Raw genomic sequence first — 20,928 nt, 5'->3', positions numbered from 1 at the left:
TCCTCTATATCTGCATAACAACGATCATCCTGGATTAGTGTTGATTGTAAAGAAGTTGTTAGGTCCAGACAATTATGGTCCATGGAGTCGCTCTATGCAAATAGCTTTGAATGCTAGAAATAAGTTTGTGATTGTTAATGGTAGCTTTGAGAAGCCTGCTTTAGATTCGCCCTTGTATGCTCAATGGGAAAGAGTCAATGACATGATAATCACATGGATTTTGAATACGGTAGCTGATGACATTAGTGATGGATTAAGTTATGTCACTACTGCTCAAGAGGTTTGGAATGAACTTCGAGAAAGGTTTTCAGGAACTAATGGACACATAATCTATCAAATTCTGAAAGACATTCATGCTTTAGAGCAGGGAACTAATTCTGTAGAAGTGTATTTTCACAAGCTCAAAGGACTCTGGGATGAATATGTTGTTTTGGAGCCTCTGGTTACTTGTGTTTGTGGAGCACATAAGGTGCAGAATGAACGAGATCAGAAGAAAAAGTTGTTACAGTTTCTAATGGGATTACATGAGAGTAATGCCACTGTTAAGGGTCAGATTCTAATGATGAATCCATTGCCTTCAGTGTCTCAGGCTTTTGCTTTTGTTAAACAAGATGAGAAGTCCAGACAAGGATATAATAGTTTAATGTTAGGGCCAAATCCTTTTGTGAATTCTCTGGTGAACACTACTGATAGTGTTAATACTTCCAATAATACTAAAAGATTTGAAAGTACTAAGCATAATCAAGCTACTGGTTCACAATTAAGATCAGGACTCAAGTGTTCATACTGCAATTTCAATGGACACACCAAAGAGAATTGCTACAAACTTGTTGGTTATCCACCTAATTGGAAGAGGAAGGATAAAGCTACATCTCAAACTTCAAATTTCAGGAATCTGCCTAAGGCTAATCAAGCTAGTGTTGAAAGTCTTTCACCACTGCAATCAGACACAAAGTCGGGAGATCAGATGGAACACATGCAGCAACAGATCTCACAGCTCAATAAAATGATGACTATGTTTGTTGGCATGAACCAATCTTCTTTTAAAAGTCCAGAAGATCATATGGCAGGTATGGCGATATCTTCTGCTAATCTGGTTTTTACTGATACTAGTTCAACTACTTGGCTTACAGATACAGGTGCAACATATCATATGTGTTGCATTTCTAGTATTCTGTCTGATATAACAACTTTGTCTACTCCCATTCATGTGGCTTTACCTAATGGTCATTCTGTGTTGGTTACACAAACTGGTTCTGTCAAATTCAGTACAGATTTTCATATTTCTAATGTCTTGATGGCGCCAAGTTTTCATTATAATCTTTTCTCTGTGCCTAAGTGGTCAATGGACACAGGTGGAACAGTGTTTTTCAGTCCTAATCAGTGTGTTTTTCAGGCACAGAAAACACAGAATGCCATAGCCTTTGGTAGATTGCAATCAGGATTGTACCATTTGGACATTTCTTCTTTCAAGTATAACTCTATTCCCTCTATTATGAGTAATACTGTAGTTTCTTCCCATCAGCAGTCTAATGTCATTTGGCATATGAGATTAGGCCATGTATCTTCTCCAGTTCTTCACAAAATTCCTTATATATCGAGTTTTATCAGAGACAAAGATAATAAAATTTGTCCTATATGTCCTTTGGCAAAACAAACTAAACTTTCTTTCACGACAAGTACATCTCATGCTGCACATATTTTTGATTTGATTCATGTAGACCTTTGGGGACCTTATGCTCATGAGACTTTTAATGGGTGTAAGTATTTTTTAACCATTGTGGACGATCATTCTAGATCCATTTGGACTTTTTTACTTCCCACAAAATAACATGTTTTCCATCAAATCACATGTTTTACTGCTTATGTCAATAATCATTTCAATACCAATGTTAAAACCTTTAGGAGTGATCATGGTACAGAGTTTTTTAATAACTCTTTATTTGCCTTCTTTCTTGCCAAGGTTATCACACATCAGTCTTCTTGTGTCAATACTCCAGCCCAAAATGGGAGAGTTGGGAGAAAACATAGGCAGTTGTTATCCATAGCTAGATCCCTTAGATTACAATCAAAATTGCCTATAAAATACTGGGGAAAGTGTATTTTAACTGCCACATATCTTATAAATAGATTGCCAACTCCTGTTCTTCAACATAAAACTCCTTATGAGTGTTTATATCATTCTACTCCTGATTATGACTTTCTTAAGGTCTTTGGATGCTTGTGTTTTGCTTCCATCCATGATTCAGACAAATTTAATCCTAGAGCCATTAGATGTGTTTTCATTGGTTACCCTATCGGTCAAAAGGGTTACAAATTGTTAAATTTAAATAACAAACAACAATTTGTTTCTAGACATGTGGTTTTTCATGAAACCATTTTTCCTTTTCTTAATCAAACACATTCTGCTCCTGCAAATGATCCATATTTCCTTCAACATTGGACTACTTTCAATGATCATTTCCCTTCTAATCAAATCTCCTCATCTGATTTTTTAGATCTTCCAGTTTCTTCTCACAATAGTTCCTCTTCTGACTTGTGTTTTAATAGAAATTCTCCATCTTCTATTCAAAATGATAATTCATCATCTAATTCTCCAGCTGATAGTTTTTCTACAGAATCTCAGAATATTGACTTTCTTGATAATATGCCACCTGATTCAGATGTTCTTGTTAGCATTCCTGATGGTGGTCCACATGATGACTCTACTCAACCAACTTTGAGATGTTCTACTAGAACTAGACAAAAACCACAATGGTGGTCAGACTACACTATTGATGATAGAACCATTCCACACTCAAATTCAGTTGTCAAATATCCTTTACATCAATTTTATCCTACACAATATTTTAGTCCCAGTCATGTTGTTTTCTTGACCAAACTTGTTCAACAAAAGGAGCCTAAATCTTATGCTCAAGCTGTTTTATACCCTCATTGGGTAGATGCCATGAATAAAGAGCTTGATGCATTAGAGTTAAACAAAACATGGATTTTAGTTCCTCTACCTCAAGGTAAGACACCCATAGGTTGCAGATGGGTTTATAAAATAAAGTATCATGCTAATGGTGGTATAGAAAGGTATAAGGCTCACTTGGTCGCAAAGGGTTATACACAACAGATAGGTGTTGATTTTCATGATACCTTTTCTCCGGTAGCAAAAGGGGTTACAGTTAAAGCTGTTTTTGCTATAGCATCTTCTAAGAATTGGTCTGTTTTCCAGTTAGACATCAATAATGCTTTTCTACATGGAGACTTAGATGAAGAGGTGTATATGGATATTCCTCCAGGGTATAAATTGCCTCCTAATTCTTATAATCTGGTCTGTAAGCTGATAAAATCTCTGTATGGCCTTAGACAAGCTTCAAGGCAATGGCATACTAAACTAGCAGCTTTTCTGTTGGATTTTGATTTTACACAGTCCTTGGCAGATTATTCCTTATTCACCTACAAACAAGGATCCTTGTTTACTGTTGTTGTGATATATGTAGATGACATCTTGCTGACAGGAGATAATATTGTCATGATTAATGATCTTAAAGCTGCATTGCATAATGAATTTAGTATCAAGGATCTTGGAGAAGCCAAATATTATTTGGGCTTAGAAGTTGCTAGGAATGAAACTAGTATTTTTCTCAGTCAAAAGAAATTTATTTTGGATATGCTTGATTCTGCAGGAATGCTTGATGCTAAACTTCTGTCCATTCCTTTAGATCAGAATATCAAACTTTATGATTCTGCTAAATCAGGTTCTAAAATTGCCAATCCTTCTTTTTATAGAAGCATAGTTGGTAAGTTGTTGTACCTGACCTTTACCAGGCCTGACATCAGTTACTCTGTCCATTTATTAAGTCAGTTCATGCATAATCCCAGAGATAAACATCTTTCTGCAGTTTTGAGAGTTTTGAGATATCTGAAATGTACAGTTGGTCTGGGATTAATTTTTCCAGCAGTTAATGATTTAACTCTACAAGGATATTGTGATAGTGATTGGGGAGGTTGCACGTTTACTGGTCGTTCTGTTACTGGTTATTGCCTCCAGTTAGGCTCAACTTTGATTTCTTGGCAAGCTAAAAAGCAGACTGTAACATCTATGAGCTCAGCAGAGGCTGAGTACAGGGCCTTAGCTACCATTACAACAGAAATTATGTGGTTAAAATATTTGCTCGCTGATTTTTAGTTGATTGTTCTAAGCCTACTTCTGTTTTTTGTGATAATCAGGCAGCCATTGACATCGCTTCTAATCCTGTTCAACATACTCGTACTAAACACATTGAGCTTGATTGCCACTTTGTTCGTGAAAAGGTCCATAATGGTGTCATTCTACCTACCAAAATCTCTACAAAATTACAGCTAGCTGACATTCTTACTAAAGCTCTTGGTGGTCGTTCTCATTGGTTTCTTTGTTCCAAGTTGGGTCTTCACAATCCGTGTATTACTCCAACTTGTGGGGGGCGTAATGAGAATATAGAAGAATGTGTTACATCATCTTCTAGTAATGCAGCAACTGTGGTGACATCAGTCAAGAATCAGTACAAGGCTAATATTACTCTTGCTTTAGTATCACAGACAAATAAGGCTTTAGTCAAGTGCGTATGGAATTAGTTCTTTAGCATTACTTAGCTGTCATAGTTAACACTAGTTGACCTGGTTTGTATAAATACAAAATGTTTGTTATATTTCATTTCTCTAACTAACTTTTACAATATATTTTCTTCTTCTCTCCGTTATACAAACATGTAAGCATATTTGTTCTCTATTCTTTTACAATCCAATTAATAAAAACCCATACAAGATTTTACTTTGAACCAGTAAAATATAACACAACAGGTTTTGATGAGCAATGGTATATCGTGGAAGCATTAAATTCAAGCTAAGTTGCACTGAAAAATGCAACCATCACGCAAACATAAATACAATGGCTGAATCTGATTCCAAAGGACCTTGTAATATAATTGAAAAAGAGGCTTTAACAAAAATTTCCTAATTTTAAATTCAGGCTGGCCTAAAGATATTCTAGAAACTTTTGAAGGTCAGTGGGGGCTGGAGCCTAGGTCAGCAATGCATCCCTAGTTCCTTGATCTTCGACTTTTTATTCTCGGGTTTCAGGGAGAACCATATAGTTCTAAATGACTGGTTCTCAGCATCCAGAATCCGGGAAACAGGTAATCTAACAATGCCAACAAAATCATATTTACAAAACTTGTCTTCATCCAATAAATACACCTTAAGCTCTTCCTTCAAGTCATGGACATGAAAAGAAAATTCTTCTCACCGCATAGGATTAAAAGATTTCTTCGCCGCTTTAGTTTTATAAGACTTTTCTCCTAGTTTCACTTCTAAACCCATATGGATCCAATGCACGAATATTTCTAGCTTCGATTACACGAACTAAAAGTTTCATTTTTTTAAGGCAAAATGAACTTCAAGTTGACATGCAATCTATAAAATGCATAACCCCACGACAACTACAACATTACAAACAACCAAAGGGATGTAGAAACAAGATAATATACAAAAGGTCATGGAACATCCCAATGTTGCAAATGACTAATGAGTAATGATATATTAATAAGAATTGTGCCTTTAGGCAGTTTGAACAATAACTAATCAATATATATGAGCATTGGAGAAACAAAAAATGGAAAAAGAGGAAAGGGTAATAAAATCTAGGCTTGATTTTGTTATGAAATTTCAAGAATTTCCAAGAAATATAATAACACAAGGGAAGAACATGTTATTTAGAATGAAGGATGAAATTCTGAAAGGCCATGATTTATTTAATTATATAAAATTATGAAGGATTTGAGATATTATTTTTTTGGAAAACATTCCTGAATTTAATTAAAAAGATAAATTTTGCAGGGAGATAACAAAAATAAAAAATATACAGTTGTAGATGCCACTGAAACAGGAGGAGAATCAAAATATTCCCACTTCACGAATCACGACAAACAAAAAGTTTTTAATATAATATAAGGTGGAACAGCACAGCACAGCACATGTGTGTAAGCAAAAGCCGTGGAATCTACCTACCATGGATGCAGCAGCGGCGAGTGAGGGAGCTAACCAGATGCTTTCATCTGTGAATGTTAATCATCTCATTGACTCTGTCGATTGTTTTCTCTTTGACTGTGATGGTCTCTCTCTCTCTCTCTCTCAGTTCTTGTGCTTTTTATACTAAACTAATTATAATGTTGCTATACATAAGTGTGTAGTGTTTCATATACAGTGCCCAAACTAGGATTTCAAATGACCTATAAAATTGTAACCCGGGTTAAAATTTGTTTGCCTAGTTTTCAAATTTTCTTAGACCTAAAAACCTGTTTTTTAAACGAGTAAGAGAGAACTAGTATGAACAATTTGTTACTGAGATTAAAGTTATCGATTAGGAAAACACTAGTTCATCTATGATATGTTCTTCTCCCCTATGCATTTAGGTGTGATATGGAAAGGCGATACTCTCATTGATGGTTCCAAAGAGGCACTCGACATGCTTCGATCCAAAGTACTGCCCTCCTACTCCCCCCCACTATTTATCTACAAATCTTATTCTCAATATATAATTAATCATAAAACAGTTTATGTTATATTAATTTGTGTTCACATACAACATAATTTCGCAGGGAAAGAAGCTAGTGTTTGTTACTAATAATTCCAGAAGGTCAAGAAGCCAATACGCCAAAAAATTCCTATCTCTTGGAATTCCTGTTACTCAGGTTTTTTAAATGTACTCTTTGTTTCTTGTACCATCACATTTACATTTTCACTTACATAGTCCAATTGTTTTGCAGGATGAGATATTTTCCTCATCGTTTGCTGCTGCTATGTACTTGAAATTAATTGACTTTTCCCCTGCCAAAAAGGTCTCTTTCCTGTTTATTTTCTGTACATACTCTTGTGCTTATTGGCTTCACTATTTTTAATTAATGCTTTTCATTATCAAGTGCCATAACATTTTTAATTCAATAACTGAAATTGTTGCGCTGTTGTTCTGTTACTTAACAAGACTCTATAAGATTTTAATAATGGAAGTTAGCCAAGAACCAATATCCCGTGATACATAGGGGACAAGCGAAAAACAAACCAATTTGGATATTAGCTATCCTTTGAGCCCTTCATGATCCATTGACCCTTTATTAAATTGAATCCCCCTTATTGCTCTCAAGAAATCTATTGGAAGTTTCTGCTACTGAAGAACAGTAATTATCTTTTCAAAGTTGTAAACCAACCAGCATCAATTATTATCTTCACGGACCGGGTACAGCAAGAAAGGAGAAGAATAATAGTTCACATGCATCAATCTGTACATATTATTTACAACTCATAGCGTGGATACTTGTGTTTCTCTATACTTTTACATCTTTATGCCTTAAAGCAAGTTACCTGGACCTTTTTTACTATAGAATATACTAATAGAATTTTGCTATTAGTTATTTTCAGTGACAAGTTCGAAGATATACACTCACTGTCTGTTGAACAACCACTTTGCATATATTCTTATACTGCAAACATCCTCGTCTTTGCCATCATGCTTTCCTTTGTCCCAATTTCTGATCCATTTAAATGATTTAATTAGACAAAGACAAAATCTTTGGGGTCTGTCTTGGCCAAATTCGATGTCATTTGGCTGGCTCTAGTTAATGCTGCTGATATCAGTCCATGAGACTTCTTTACATTTTGTTTTTTTACAAATATTTTATTCTATTTCTTTCAGGTTTATGTGATTGGTGAAGAGGGAATTTTGGAAGAGTTGAAGCTTGCTGGTTTTACTGGTATTGGTGGCCCTGTAAGAGAGTTTTTTACAAAGGCCAACTTATTTTTTTTTTTCCATTTTTATATTTTATTTTAGATCATATTTTAATATGCATTATAGCTTGTGGACATATAGTCACCATAACGCGATCTCTGAGGAAATTCATGTATTTACGGCCTCCTTTTCTTTGTGTTGGGTCTATAAATTCCCGTTATTGGTTTTTAATTTTTTATCATATATTTGTTGCAAGTGAATCCGATTATTCCATATATAAATATGCAGGAAGACGGGAGAAAAACAGCCCAGTTTAAACCCAACTCTATCTTCGAGCACGATAAGAGTGTAATGTAGCAACTTGCCATACTTTTTCAAGTAATTTTTTCTATATATTCATATGTTCCTTCAAATAATTCTACCTGCAACTGAAGATGCTATTAAATTTCACCTTTTTAGGTTGGAGCTGTTGTTGTTGGATTAGACCAGTATATTAATTATTACAAGCTTCAGTAAGATTACCACTTTACTAATTTTTCCTTCAATTCTTTAATTCAACAGTCAAGTCTTGTGTCCTGGTTGGTTTTAGTCAAATTTCTATAACACGTAGATAGTGCATAGAGACTCAGTTCATGGAGATGTTATAGACTTCTTTATAATGTCGAACTCAAATCTGTCATCTGGGTAAGTATTTAAATAAATAAAAGATCCAATATCTTATCATGGCTTATATGAAATTACTTAAGGCCTTTCATGGTTTTGAAAGTCTGATGCTTTAATCTACAAGTAGTTTTGGTAAACATAAAAAGTTATACTCAAAAGGAAATATGAAATTTTTTTGCCGTCTACTATTACTAAGTAGCCAAATCACTTTGGTGGAAATATAAAAACTTATTACCCCACTATCTGGATAAGTATGCGATGATCTCATACCGCTCATAAATCAGGCATACAAGAATGCAAGTAAGGGAATAAAAAGTTCTCTCGTGTCTCTTCTAGCCAACTGTTTAAAGTGGTCGGTTGAGGCTGCAAGTGTCCAATTACTACAGAAGGAACTATGTTTTAGTGGTAGTATGAACAGAATTGTCTTTTAGGTTGCACATGCCACAACATAGAGGAACTCCTGAAACCTCAAAAGTGCGAAGTGCAAACTCATCTATTGTGGTCTTGTGTTTCTTAATAGTTTTGTAGTAGTTTATCTTGGTATGTTGGTCATTTGTGGAACCTGCAGGTATGGCACTCTTTGCATACGTGAGAATCCGGGATGCCTTTTTATTGCTACTAACCGTGATGCTGTCGGCCATATGACTGATTTACAAGAATGGCCAGGTCATCTAGCTCAGTAGCTCCTGACTAATGAATCGCCATAGGACTCAGCAATTGAAATATTTATACCCCTCCTCTTTTCAGGTGCTGGATGTATGGTTGCTGCAATATGCGGGTCGACTGAAAAGGATCCAATTGTAGTCGGAAAACCAGCAACTTTTATGATGGACTTTTTGCTAGAAAAGTAAGCAAAACGTTTCTACCTATTTTCTAAATAAAAATCTACCTATTGCATTAATGCGATATAGAAAAACCCAACTTTCATAATGTACTCCCTCAAACTTGTTCTTGTTTCTTTGAAAGCAAATGACCCCTTTTGGGCTTGATTAATAATATAGAAGCAGAGTTTTTTTCTTGAATGGATTAAGCTGTAATTTTTCCAGCAGTTTAATTATACTGTTCTTCAAATTTATTGAGTGTTAAGATCTTGAAGATCTTAAAAACAAATCACCCTATACTCCTATACTGTCACTATGAATTATGAAAGGGAAAAAAAGTAAGCAATGATTAATACGTATCATACATGCCGGGAACATAAAATTGCATGTTGATTGATATATAACTCGAACATTTATTTTACTTTCTTTATTTACCCTCTCTACTCTGCTTTGTAATTTGTAGGTTCAAGATTTCGACCTCAAAAATGTGTATGGTGGGTGACAGATTGGACACCGATATTCTATTTGGACAAAATGCAGGATGCAAAACTCTTCTGGTTTTTTCAGGTCCAGGGCACTTATATAGCAAATCCTTTATTTCCTTAAAAAAAACCTTTTTTTTGCTTGGTTTTGGGCTAGTCTTTTGTAAAATTGACCTAGCTGTTGTCATCGCAGGTGTAACAACGCCATCAGCCCTTCAAGACCCATCGAATCATATCCATCCAGATTATTATACAGGCAAGCTGTTTGACATTGTTAGTTTAATGTAATCACGACTAGCAATCTTGAATTAATCTATATTCAGATTGGCTGCAGCAGCAAAGCTGCCAATGTATTGATTGCGCATACAAATTAAGCAACGCATATATATTTATAAGGATGGACAACTCTCAAAATAATGTTGTATAACAGGCCTCCATAGTAGTTTCCAGATTATTCAAATGGGGTGTTTTTTTTATAATTGAGAATGTGTTCTTTATGATTGTGCTTATGCTGGTCAATTTGCAGTGATCAATCCCACTGGTATAATTACTCATTCCAATGTATACTTCTAAGAGACAGAAGTATATTTATAAATGCTTTTAATCAACATAATACAAAAGATGAACATTTGTTTTGGGGTTTTGTTCTCACTGAATCATTTAGTAAGAAATCGTGAAATTGTGTGTTTATTTTATGATGCATGTCTGTCTGTCTGTCTATTTGAATTGTTAAAAGATTTTAGGATGAATATGTACTTAGTCTCCCTATTCACGTAATAATAGCATTTGGATGAACTTGATGCATGCGGCACGACAAAGTGGTAATGTCTGATTTCGGGCAGTGTTCGTTACTGTCAATATTCTGTCCTTTAAAGATTTACTGAACTTGATAGTAACGAATGTATAAGTATTATAAACATAAAGGTATTTAATTTTTTAATAAAAGAGTAGTATCACTATCAGGGTCATATTCAGTTAGTAGAGGCTTCTTTGTGTCAGTTTCGGGTTCAAAGAAAAAAAAAGAATTGTGTTGATAAAAAAAAATTAGGGTTCTATTATTCTTGCTCGTGTGAGACATTACCACTCTACTTCATAGAACAGAATCGTGTATTTGGGTCTGCGATTTGAGTCGCATTTTTTTCATTCTATAAGAGCCAAGCAAGCTTTGTCACATCGATTCTGCCTCACCGCCGCCTCTTCATTTGTTCCTCAGATGAACGACAATGACCTAGAAAGTAGTACGTCTTGCTAGCTTATACATGTAGGTACCCTGAAATGTCTTGCTAGCTTATACCAGAAGGTTTGCACCTTCATATGTTTCGCAACACAAGAAGAATACAAAGTAATCAGACAAATCTGTTGATAATTTCCTAGAAAAAGAAAATAAATTCGATTTTATGATTCCTATTGCAGGGAACTTAGTTGGCTTTAACTTATTCATGATTTTTGTGAGCTAATGATTTAACGTCAATCTAATTTTAGTGACCCTTAAATTTTAATTTCATTTTCACTTAATTTTATACAAGTCGTATGCCTCAAGTAAAAACTATCAACAGACAAACGGACATCTTCATAACTATTAGCTGATCAGGTAAAAGACATAAAACAGCAGCAGTAGTACATTACTGAAGTGTTTATGCCGCTACCAAGACAAGACAAAACAAAATATTCTTGTTCTATAAACGGAATCACTATGTTTTTCGAAATGCTCCATCTGTAATCAGGACAATGGTTGCTTGAAATGTTCAGACATTTGGATTGTATCTCTATTCTGTATGTATAAGAGTTTGTGGTACAAAACATATGATAACATTACAACAAGGAAACAAACTGATGATGCCAATGTTCATTTTAGTGTCACTAAAAAACAGGACATCCCTCAACTTTGATACCAGGGGCAGTGGGACAGCTTGCTAGAGGACAATGATCATCTAATTCCAAACCCCACCAACTCATTCCATTGATATCCCTGACCTGCAATGTAAAGTAGCAAAGAATGGCCATGAATGCAACTCCAGCATCTAATCCGGCTGACAGAATGTAGTTATGTCTAGCCCACCAGGCTTTGTATCTCTTGTACACAACAAAATTGAAGAAGAGTCCCACACTTAACCAACAAATGTAGTTCACAGCTCTTGCTGGTGGCATTGCCCCTGCTCCTGATATCAGAATTGGCATGTTTATGAGGCGTATCCATTTTTTCTCTGGGTATATCTTGGAGAGAATCCAAACTGGGAACGGTGCTAGTATGCCAAACAGAAAGAAATAATTCATCTTCGAGTACAGCCCGAGATTCCCAAACATGCGTTGAGGACCAACTACTCCCCATATAATAGAGGCGTTGTAGAAAACATCGTCTCCAGGGCATGTCCATGGGCTTCCTTCAGGCAATTTTGTAGGGTCGCAGATGAATTCTATCGTTGTCAGGAGCCACCAAGATGTCCCAAAGTAAATAGAAGATGCTACTACCGTTCCAACTAACTGCATTGAAACTTAAGTGTATGTTTATTCCTGTGATTTTCCATAGTATTTGCATTTAAGAATCCTATAGATGATAGTTTGTACCTGAACAATGAACATGGATTTCGGAGGAATTTTCATGTAATGGCCTAGCTTGAAATCACCAAGGAACATGATAGCCTGTGACATGCTTATGTAGCCATAAGTTTTGAAAGCTACGTTGGCAAGAGGTTTGCCAGGGTACATGTAACCAATTATAAGCTCTGTAATGACGTTCAGCCCTGGTTGCTGCACATGGATATTTTTACATAATTCAATAAATTTAAAATTGCAGACAAACAGAATTCTTGGCTATGATGAATTGCGATGAATTTACTTGGTTTGTTGTAGCTGTGATGACACCAATTGGCAAGGTAAAAACTAGAGCCAAAGAGATAGCTAACAGGACTCCCCAGTAAGGAAGTTGTAGTTGTCTCCCAAAGCCCTCACAAGCAAGCAGAGATAATCCAACCACAATAATCAAGATTGAATAAAACCACCATTGTGGCACAGGATCATAGTTCTTCTTCATCAACCTAGTGTGCACATCTCCAAACTTGTCTTGAACAGATGCTCTTGTCTGTTGCCATATCGATCTGCAAATGACAACCGGAGAATTATTTCACAAGTGATTAGATAGTCATAGTATTACTATCTAAGAATTAACAAAGATTAAAGTACCTCCCATGAAAGAGTGCAACATGAGATAATGTGGCAGCTAATGTTGCAAAGCTCAGGCCATAAGCGTACACAAACAATATGCTAAGATTGATCTGGCTGTAATTATCATATCCTTGTTGGTTAAAACTGAATGTTTTAGAGTTGAGAACAGTCGAAACATTGTACTTATTTCCTTCAGAATCAAACACATGAGAAGAGTAAATCGGAAATCTCTTTGCACCGTAGGCATCAGTCCAATAAGCAACAGGTATGAGTATGTATAGAACAATTATGAAGCCGGCCATTATATTCATGATTGCAAATCCAGGAGTGGCTAAAGGACTGCCCAGAAAACCAGCAACTGTTGACCAATCAAGTGCAAACGAGCCAATTCCAAGGCCCTTTAGGCCAGAACCAATCTGTTGTGCTGTGACAGAATCCTTCCAAATCCAGCAAACAAATGAGAGGGCAGTTATAGATGGAAACAGGTAGTTAGGAACTATGTAATATGAGAAGCTTGACACAAGAACCATGAGGAAGAACTGCAACCTAGTCAACCCTCTTTTTGGCCTTCTTTCTACTTCATGTAATGCTCTAAAAGTTTGTGAAAAAAGTCATGTTAGTATAAAGAAGAGAGAGAGATAAAATAAGATCTACAAAAGTAGAGCAAGAACCTGAAGAGAGAAACTTGAACCAGATTGGAAGGCCACCACATGTAAGGAGAATCAACTAGAAATTTTCGAAAAACACCAGCCCATCCGTAACCAAGCAACTAAATTTTGGAGCAATCAAACACAACACATGAGCGCAGAACATCATTTAACATTCTCAGTATAGAAAAATTCAAAATTACATAAATTCTCTAGTGTAAATAATCACCTGAGTAGTTTGAGTTAACAACATAGCTGCCATGGGATGAATTTCCCCATGATAAAATGCTTTAACAATGGTAATAATACCCACTGCGTACACAGAATTTGAACCAGAATTGGCAAAGATAGTGATCAGAACATGCTCTTTCAAGTTAAAGGGCCCTGGATTCAACGAAAACATCCATTTTGTTCCTGGAAACCGAATCAGTTTCCGTGGTAGAGTTGCTGCCATTAGCTTCCCAATTGGAAGAACAACAATCTGAGCTGAAACAGATGAAATGTAAAGAGGATTTTGTCGAAACCCGAAAAACTGATTCAAGAAAGCCAGAACACCACATGAAATGATCCCCAAGAACCATGTTCTGAATGTCAAGCAAGGCAATGTTGGATCATCTGTTATCGGCACGGTGAGCCGGACTTGCTCAATTGGAGAATCATTCAACTCCTCTAACTTATCTGCACACAACAACTTTCATAAACATAAAATAGCTACACAACATGATAAAGTCACTTGTTTTATTAACTTGAATCAATTTTTTTGAGCAAAACCATTCTTACCATCTATCTCATCAACACGGTTATCACTTTCTTTGGGCTCAAACTCAGTTCTTGAAAGGCCCATGTTTGATCAAGAACAAGTTGACAACCACCCAACACCAAATGAAAGATAATTTGATGGTAAAGCTGTTGTACTATATATTGTTAACTAGTTTTTTGACACACACGGCACACTCTTTATATGCATTTAAAAATTTGAAACAATAGTTAAACAAGATTAAAAGAAAAATTGGTGAAAACAAACACATGTGCAAGTTAAAAATACTCAGACATGCACCAAGTAAATTAAGGATCAAGATATCATAAGTGCGGACTGATCAACAAAGCCACAAAGGAACAAGAGTTACAAGACAAAACTCATTTTTTGTTATACATAATGCCAACCATTACATTCACATATACTCTCATAATTATGTCACATGTACATAAGAGTTTTAAGACCATTTATTATTTTCTGTTACCCTATCCTCTGTACACGATTGTCTAATTTTGTATAATAATTTTTGTAATAAATATATAGTTTTTTACTTCTTTTTTAATAAAAATTAAAAGGTTAAAAATTGATGAGCTTAATCTGCTTCTTTTTTTTTAATCTAAGTGAACATTTTTTTATAGGGAAGAATTATTGATTGTCATATACTCCCTTATTTTTTTACATGACGTTTGACTTTGATCACATAGTTAAAATAATAATTTTTTTTTGTGAATAACAATATATAACTAAAATTTTAATTCAAAAAAAAAATTTAAAATTTATTATTATTATTATTTTTTTCATAGTATATGTGGTCAATGAACTTAGAAGTGTTTGCAAAATCAAACTATATATAAAAAAGAGACGGAGTAACTTATCTAGATTAATTTGTGTTGACAATGAAATTAAACAAACTACATGCAGTACTTGATTGATTCACTCTTTAATGGGAAGTTGTTGGAAAAACTGACTTTGAGTAACAAGTCGATGATTTTTGAGCTAACATAGTTTGAATTTTGTTTTCCTTAAAACACTGAAAGAACAGCCATGTCTGCGGTTGCTATTGAATATGAATTTTATGTATGGACAGGACTTTTAAATCATTCATTGGTATGTCTTCTTGAACAGTTAATGTAGTACTTTCTTTACACTTTTCTTTTTTAAATATTCTTTCCAATATTTTATATTTCAATTTTTTTTAAAAATAATAACATTTTTATAATATAAAATGTAAACTCACCCGCTACTTACGTCCACTATAACTACTTTATACATAAAAAATTTTAATCGGTCTCATCACTTTACTCACTTTTTTAACCTTCCATTACTATTTTATCATTTTTCCTAATGTCCGTGCACGATCTTTTTGATAACAAATTAATAGGATGGAGGGAGTATTAAAAAAAGTCTATTTCTCCTTTTATCATAAAATTTAATTTTGATTTACAGTATTTCTGAAACAATTAAATTATATATTTCATATCCTATGTACCTAGACCGTAGTTATGCAGGCCAGCCCCCTATTCATTTATTGACTATGCAGATCTGAGATATTGTTTATTCGACTTTTCATTTAATAAAAGATTAATAAATAAATAGAATTATAGAAGAATATCAATCAGACTGACTCTTGGGTCAAAAATCGAAAAACAAAATATCTGTCCGAATCGGAGTCCAAATTATATGCAAGGGCAAAGAATATACACAGACTCATGTGAACTAAATTCTACGTATTGTAGCTTAGAAAAAAATTCTGGATGACTGCACATGAACAAAGGAGAGGACTGCATGCATATTACAAAATGCTGACTACGTGAACAAGAGGTTTGCGCCGTGGTTAAATTTTTGATCTGTGAGGTCTAGAAGTAGACTGCAATGATTAAACTTTTGATCCTATTGGGAGAGTTCAAAAGTTTGACTTCTGATATATACATGGATAAATATCTAGAAAAAAATGAATAGCCAGGGATGTGCCCATTTTTTAGTAATTTCTGTACTCTTAGCATTTTGAGAAAAAATTGAAGTTGATAAAATTAAATTGATACTTCCTCCGTCCCACAGAATTTTTTACATTGGTAACGGGGATCGACCCGAATTTTAAAACTACTGTAAAACATGGTTTCCTAAATAATTTTATAATATAATGTTTAATTTTTTTAAAAAAAAAAAAATTAAAAAAAAAATTATGAAACTATATTTTATAATAACATTAAAATGCGTGTTAAAAAAATACGTAAAGAATCCGGGACTGGGTAGTATATAGTAGAGCGGGCAATCGGGTCGTGTCGTGTACTTTCGTGTTGTGTAATTTCGTGTTTCGTGTACGTAAACATGAAACTCATATCCGACCCGAAATGATTTCGTGTACCCACATGTGAAACCCAAATCCGATTCGAATCGTGTCATGTACTTTCCGTGTACTTTTCATGTATATTAAATAAAAAATTAATATAATATATATATATACATATAATATATATAAAAAAATCTATTTTAATGTATAATTTAATGAAATATGATATATAAAATATATATTTTTACATAGTATTCTATAAAAACTTGTAAATATTTATATTATATACATAAATATATGCATGTGTTGTATATATTAATTTATAAATATATTTATCTCGTGTAATTTCATATACTTTTGTTTATCCAAAATTGAAACTCATATCCAACATTAAATCTATTATGTAATTTCGTGTTCGTCTACATTCGTGTTTCGTGTAGCAAAAATTAAAACTCATAACCGTATTTTTCGTGTCGTATTCACGTGTCTTGTACCAAATTGTCCGCTCTAGTATATAAGAAGGTTTTGATTATTTTATTGTTGACAGTAAGATGGCCTCAAATCTGGGCCGACTACCAAGGCTTGCCGCATGCAATGTATTGCCGGAAAACGGAAAACAACGTACGGGGTATCAGTTTATTAAAATAAAAAAATAGAAAAACCAAGAGAAGTCAATCAATCCTAATCAAGTACCGTAATTAACACCTTAATCATCAAGTAGCTGAGGTTTTGTAATCATATAGTCCTTGTTTTCTTCGAGTTATACATACATAAACATAATTGATGTCCACTCAGGCATAAGTGAAAGAATATATTACACTCTTGTTGTCTTCGATTACACAAACATAAACGGCCTAGAGACTTCATTATTTTCCATCATCAGGCAGCGATCACCATTCTCAATTGATGTCCACTACAACTCGGCCGGTTAAGTTACTTTTTTCTTCATTATTTTATTCATAAAATGTATAACTTCATTTATTTATAAAATATGTGTATATATGATAATCAGAAAATTTGATTTGTGTAGCCTGCAAATTACATGGAACTTTAGAAACACATGTAGCTCAGTGCCAACATAATCACTTGCGACCCCTAATATACCATACGTCTACATATAAAGAAAATGCGTATAACTTTTTAAATTTTAGATTCAGAAAAAAAATCATATAAAGACGGCGTTAACTATTTCGCTATTTTGATTCAACTCTAATCCCTTACTGAGTTTTAAAAAGAAAAAAAACAAGTGAAGGGTAAATAACTAGTTTCACTTTCCTTCGTAGTTGTGTTCCCGGATTTTTAAAAGAAATCAAAATAAATGTTAGATGTAAATTTGACAATCTTTCATTTCAAAACTTTCACTTCAAAAATAAGATAAAAGTAATTTACGTTCTAAACACTTCCTTTCTTCCGAATAAAAAACTCGGGAGCAAGTCGTAAAGTAAACCAAGAAAACGACTAGACTTTAGTTTGGATATGTGTTTCATACACAGGCATGGTGGGTTGTGTTAAACCCCCGTGACCCTAAGGAGGACGTTTTCACACTTGAGTAGAATTTTGTTTGGTATATCACTAATTAATTATGTTAATGAAATGGACAAAGGGACCATGTCACAACTCATGAGCAGAAAATGAGCTGTTTTGTTTGTTTCTTGCATTATGGTTTCGTAAATATTGAACGCTAGATATACATCAATGTGGTTGATATATTGTCATATTCTAAGCAATAACCAATATGTCGATATTAATTGATAAGGGAGCCAGAGTTTAACTGTTCTGGGTGCACATTAACTAAAATTAACTTCTCTTTTATTACACTGTATTAATAATTTTTTTGGGTTCGAATATAATTTTAGATTATTGAACTAATCTAAGTTTGAATAAAAACGCATGAGGTATGTAATTTTCGATTGTATAAATCATGTTGAATTTGACAATCTAGAAATGTAATTTTAGCATAAGAGGGTAAAGTAGGTATCTGATTTCGGATTTTATAAATCATGTCGAATTTGACAATCTGGAAATGTAAGTTCAGCCCAAAATAAGATTAGTAATCTGAACTACAACATAATCGTAGAAAATAAACAAAACCCCTCCTGCATAGATACACACACAGCCGCACAGTGAAGGGACATCGGACCTCACTAATTTTTATTTTGATATAATTTCTAATACATTTATATATAGTGTATATATAATGTCTAGCTTATTAACTTTATTCAAATGGATATTTATTTAGTCTTTAATCTTTATCGTTGAAAAATGACAACATCATGTGGATAAAAGAAAAAAAAAGGATATCAATACATATTTGAACAAATTTCATCATCTATCTATTTTCTCCCGGACCTTAATTATTTCTTATTTTTAAAATCATTCACCAAAATAAATAATTATGTATTAGACATAATAAATTTGTAATAAGATGCACGAGTCAAACCTTTGTCAAGTAATACTTAGGAAACTGATCTTTTGACTCTGGGAGATTCGATCATAAGTTTGGACAATTAAAAATTATTTCAATTTGCTAGATTTTAATAAGAACATTAATAACTTTTATTAATAAGCGAAACCTCTTTTTAAGTGCTATTTATTTTCACTTATTTTTTGGTATCCCACCTTTTGGTTTCACTTTTTACAATTCATGTTATAACTCTAACTATTTCACTTATTTTTTGGTATCTCGCCTTTTGGTTTCATTTTATATGATTCATGTTATAACTCTAACTCTAAGTGTATTATTTTTATCCTTATTATATATTCTATGTTTATTATATATTTTAATAAAATAAATAAAATAAATTTTTATAATTATTAGTTAATATTGATATTTTGATCTCGGCCTGTGTTTTGCACGGTTATCTACTAGTAAGAATATAATTATGAATTGTAAAATATATGCAGAGCTGAGATATTGTTTATTCGACTTTTCATTTAATAAAAGATTAATAGATAAATAGAAGAATATCAATCAGACCAACTCTTAGGTAGGGCTGTAAATTGATCCGAACTATCCGGTATCTCGGCTTATATCCGACTCGAACGTATATAAACAAATTATAATGTCTGCAGCATGAATTGAAATTCTCACCCACATCTCCAGCCAACTAATTGAGAGTTTGTTTGGCAAATTTTATTTTGTCAAAAAAGTACATTAAACTGTATTTTTTTTTAAATAAGTTACTTATTTTTTTGCATATAATGAATACTAAACCTTTTCTAAATACTTATTTCTAAATATTAATACATAATTATATATAAAAAAATCTTATTTGATAAAACTAAGAAGAGCCAAACGGGCTATAAGTTGATTTAATTTGGATTGATAGAGGTTTTGGGTTATTTTATTTTTGACAGAATGACAGTAAGATGCCCTAAAATCCGGTTCGAGTTCGAAGGCTTGCCATTAGAGCTGGCCAGTTGGGCGGTCCGTGCGGGCCGGGCCGGGCTGAATGCGGGTTGAGCTCGGGAAGCATGAACACTGAACCGGCACGCAAGTTAAACGAATCGGGTCGGGCCGGACTCGAACTGACAGACACGAACTCGTAACCGACACTGGACTCGTGAGCGATGCGGGCTGTGCGTGCTGAGTGCGGGCTGTGCGTGCTGAGTGCGGGCTTTAAGCATGCGAATTTGGAACCCTCTCACAGTAACCAACTCGAAGGAAATCATCTTTTGGGTAAATATGAAGTCTCTAGAATTATTTTTTTATTGAGCCATTATAACCCAAAATATTACCTCTGTACCTGATTATTTTCATGTATACAAGTCTCCCTTTCCAAAGGTCTTCCATCATGTGTAGGGATATTATGATTTAACCATTACACAAAATCAAAATGTAGCTATAAAAACCTTCAAAATTTATCAGTCCTCTTGATGTTGTTATCTACAAAATTAGTATTGTGGCATAACCAATTAATTCTGGTGTAAACATTTCATCAAGCAACTCATGGGCGTGAACTTTTCTTCTATATGGACATATTACTCAAGCATCTAACGATTATATCATCTCAATAGGCTTGGTTTTCTTCTATATGGACAGAAACACAGTTCACAGACATGGCAGAAAGGAGGAAGATGTTGGCGCGTGAGGCACACCCGCGGGCGAGCCGTGCGGGCTCGTGCGGGCTGTGCGGGTTGAGTGGTCCGTGCGGCTCGTGCGGGCTCGTGCGGTTCCGGGTTCTGAAATTACAATTCGTATTCGGTTCATGTAATTTAGCGAGCCGAGCGGGTTTGAACCGGCCCGGTTCGGTCCGAATTTTTTACGGTTTTCGTACGAACCGGTCCCGAATGTGCGGTCTACTTGCCATGCATGCAATAATACTTATTACAAAAAACGGGAAGCAACGTAGTATCACT

General features: G+C 34.3%; 2 protein-coding genes across 2 annotated transcripts; one reads left to right on the top strand and one right to left on the bottom strand.

The window, feature by feature from the left end:
• The first annotated feature begins 5,958 nt into the window (after positions 1-5,958).
• Positions 5,959-10,210, top strand: LOC141674893 (phosphoglycolate phosphatase 2). The gene is made up of 11 exons (XM_074481593.1): positions 5,959-6,137; positions 6,438-6,505; positions 6,624-6,716; positions 6,792-6,863; positions 7,715-7,786; positions 8,036-8,095; positions 8,207-8,259; positions 8,979-9,076; positions 9,158-9,257; positions 9,695-9,798; positions 9,907-10,210. The coding sequence occupies exons 1-11, from the start codon at positions 6,035-6,037 to the stop codon at positions 9,999-10,001; spliced, it is 918 nt and encodes a 305-aa protein (XP_074337694.1). The 5' UTR covers positions 5,959-6,034; the 3' UTR covers positions 10,002-10,210.
• Positions 10,211-11,445: 1,235 nt separating this feature from the next.
• LOC141674887 (oligopeptide transporter 1-like) lies at positions 11,446-14,639 on the bottom strand. Its single transcript, XM_074481589.1, has 7 exons — positions 14,303-14,639; positions 13,752-14,200; positions 13,547-13,644; positions 12,894-13,466; positions 12,550-12,808; positions 12,279-12,461; positions 11,446-12,194 (listed from the first exon to the last, which is right to left on the bottom strand). The coding sequence occupies exons 1-7, from the start codon at positions 14,364-14,366 to the stop codon at positions 11,574-11,576; spliced, it is 2,247 nt and encodes a 748-aa protein (XP_074337690.1). The 5' UTR covers positions 14,367-14,639; the 3' UTR covers positions 11,446-11,573.
• Between the last annotated feature and the right edge of the window lie 6,289 nt (positions 14,640-20,928).

Source organism: Apium graveolens, chromosome 1, assembly GCF_009905375.1.
Source record: "Apium graveolens cultivar Ventura chromosome 1, ASM990537v1, whole genome shotgun sequence".
Taxonomy (NCBI): Eukaryota; Viridiplantae; Streptophyta; class Magnoliopsida; order Apiales; family Apiaceae; genus Apium; species Apium graveolens.
Note: the sequence above shows the minus strand (reverse complement) of the source record. Positions and strands in the feature narration are given on the sequence as shown.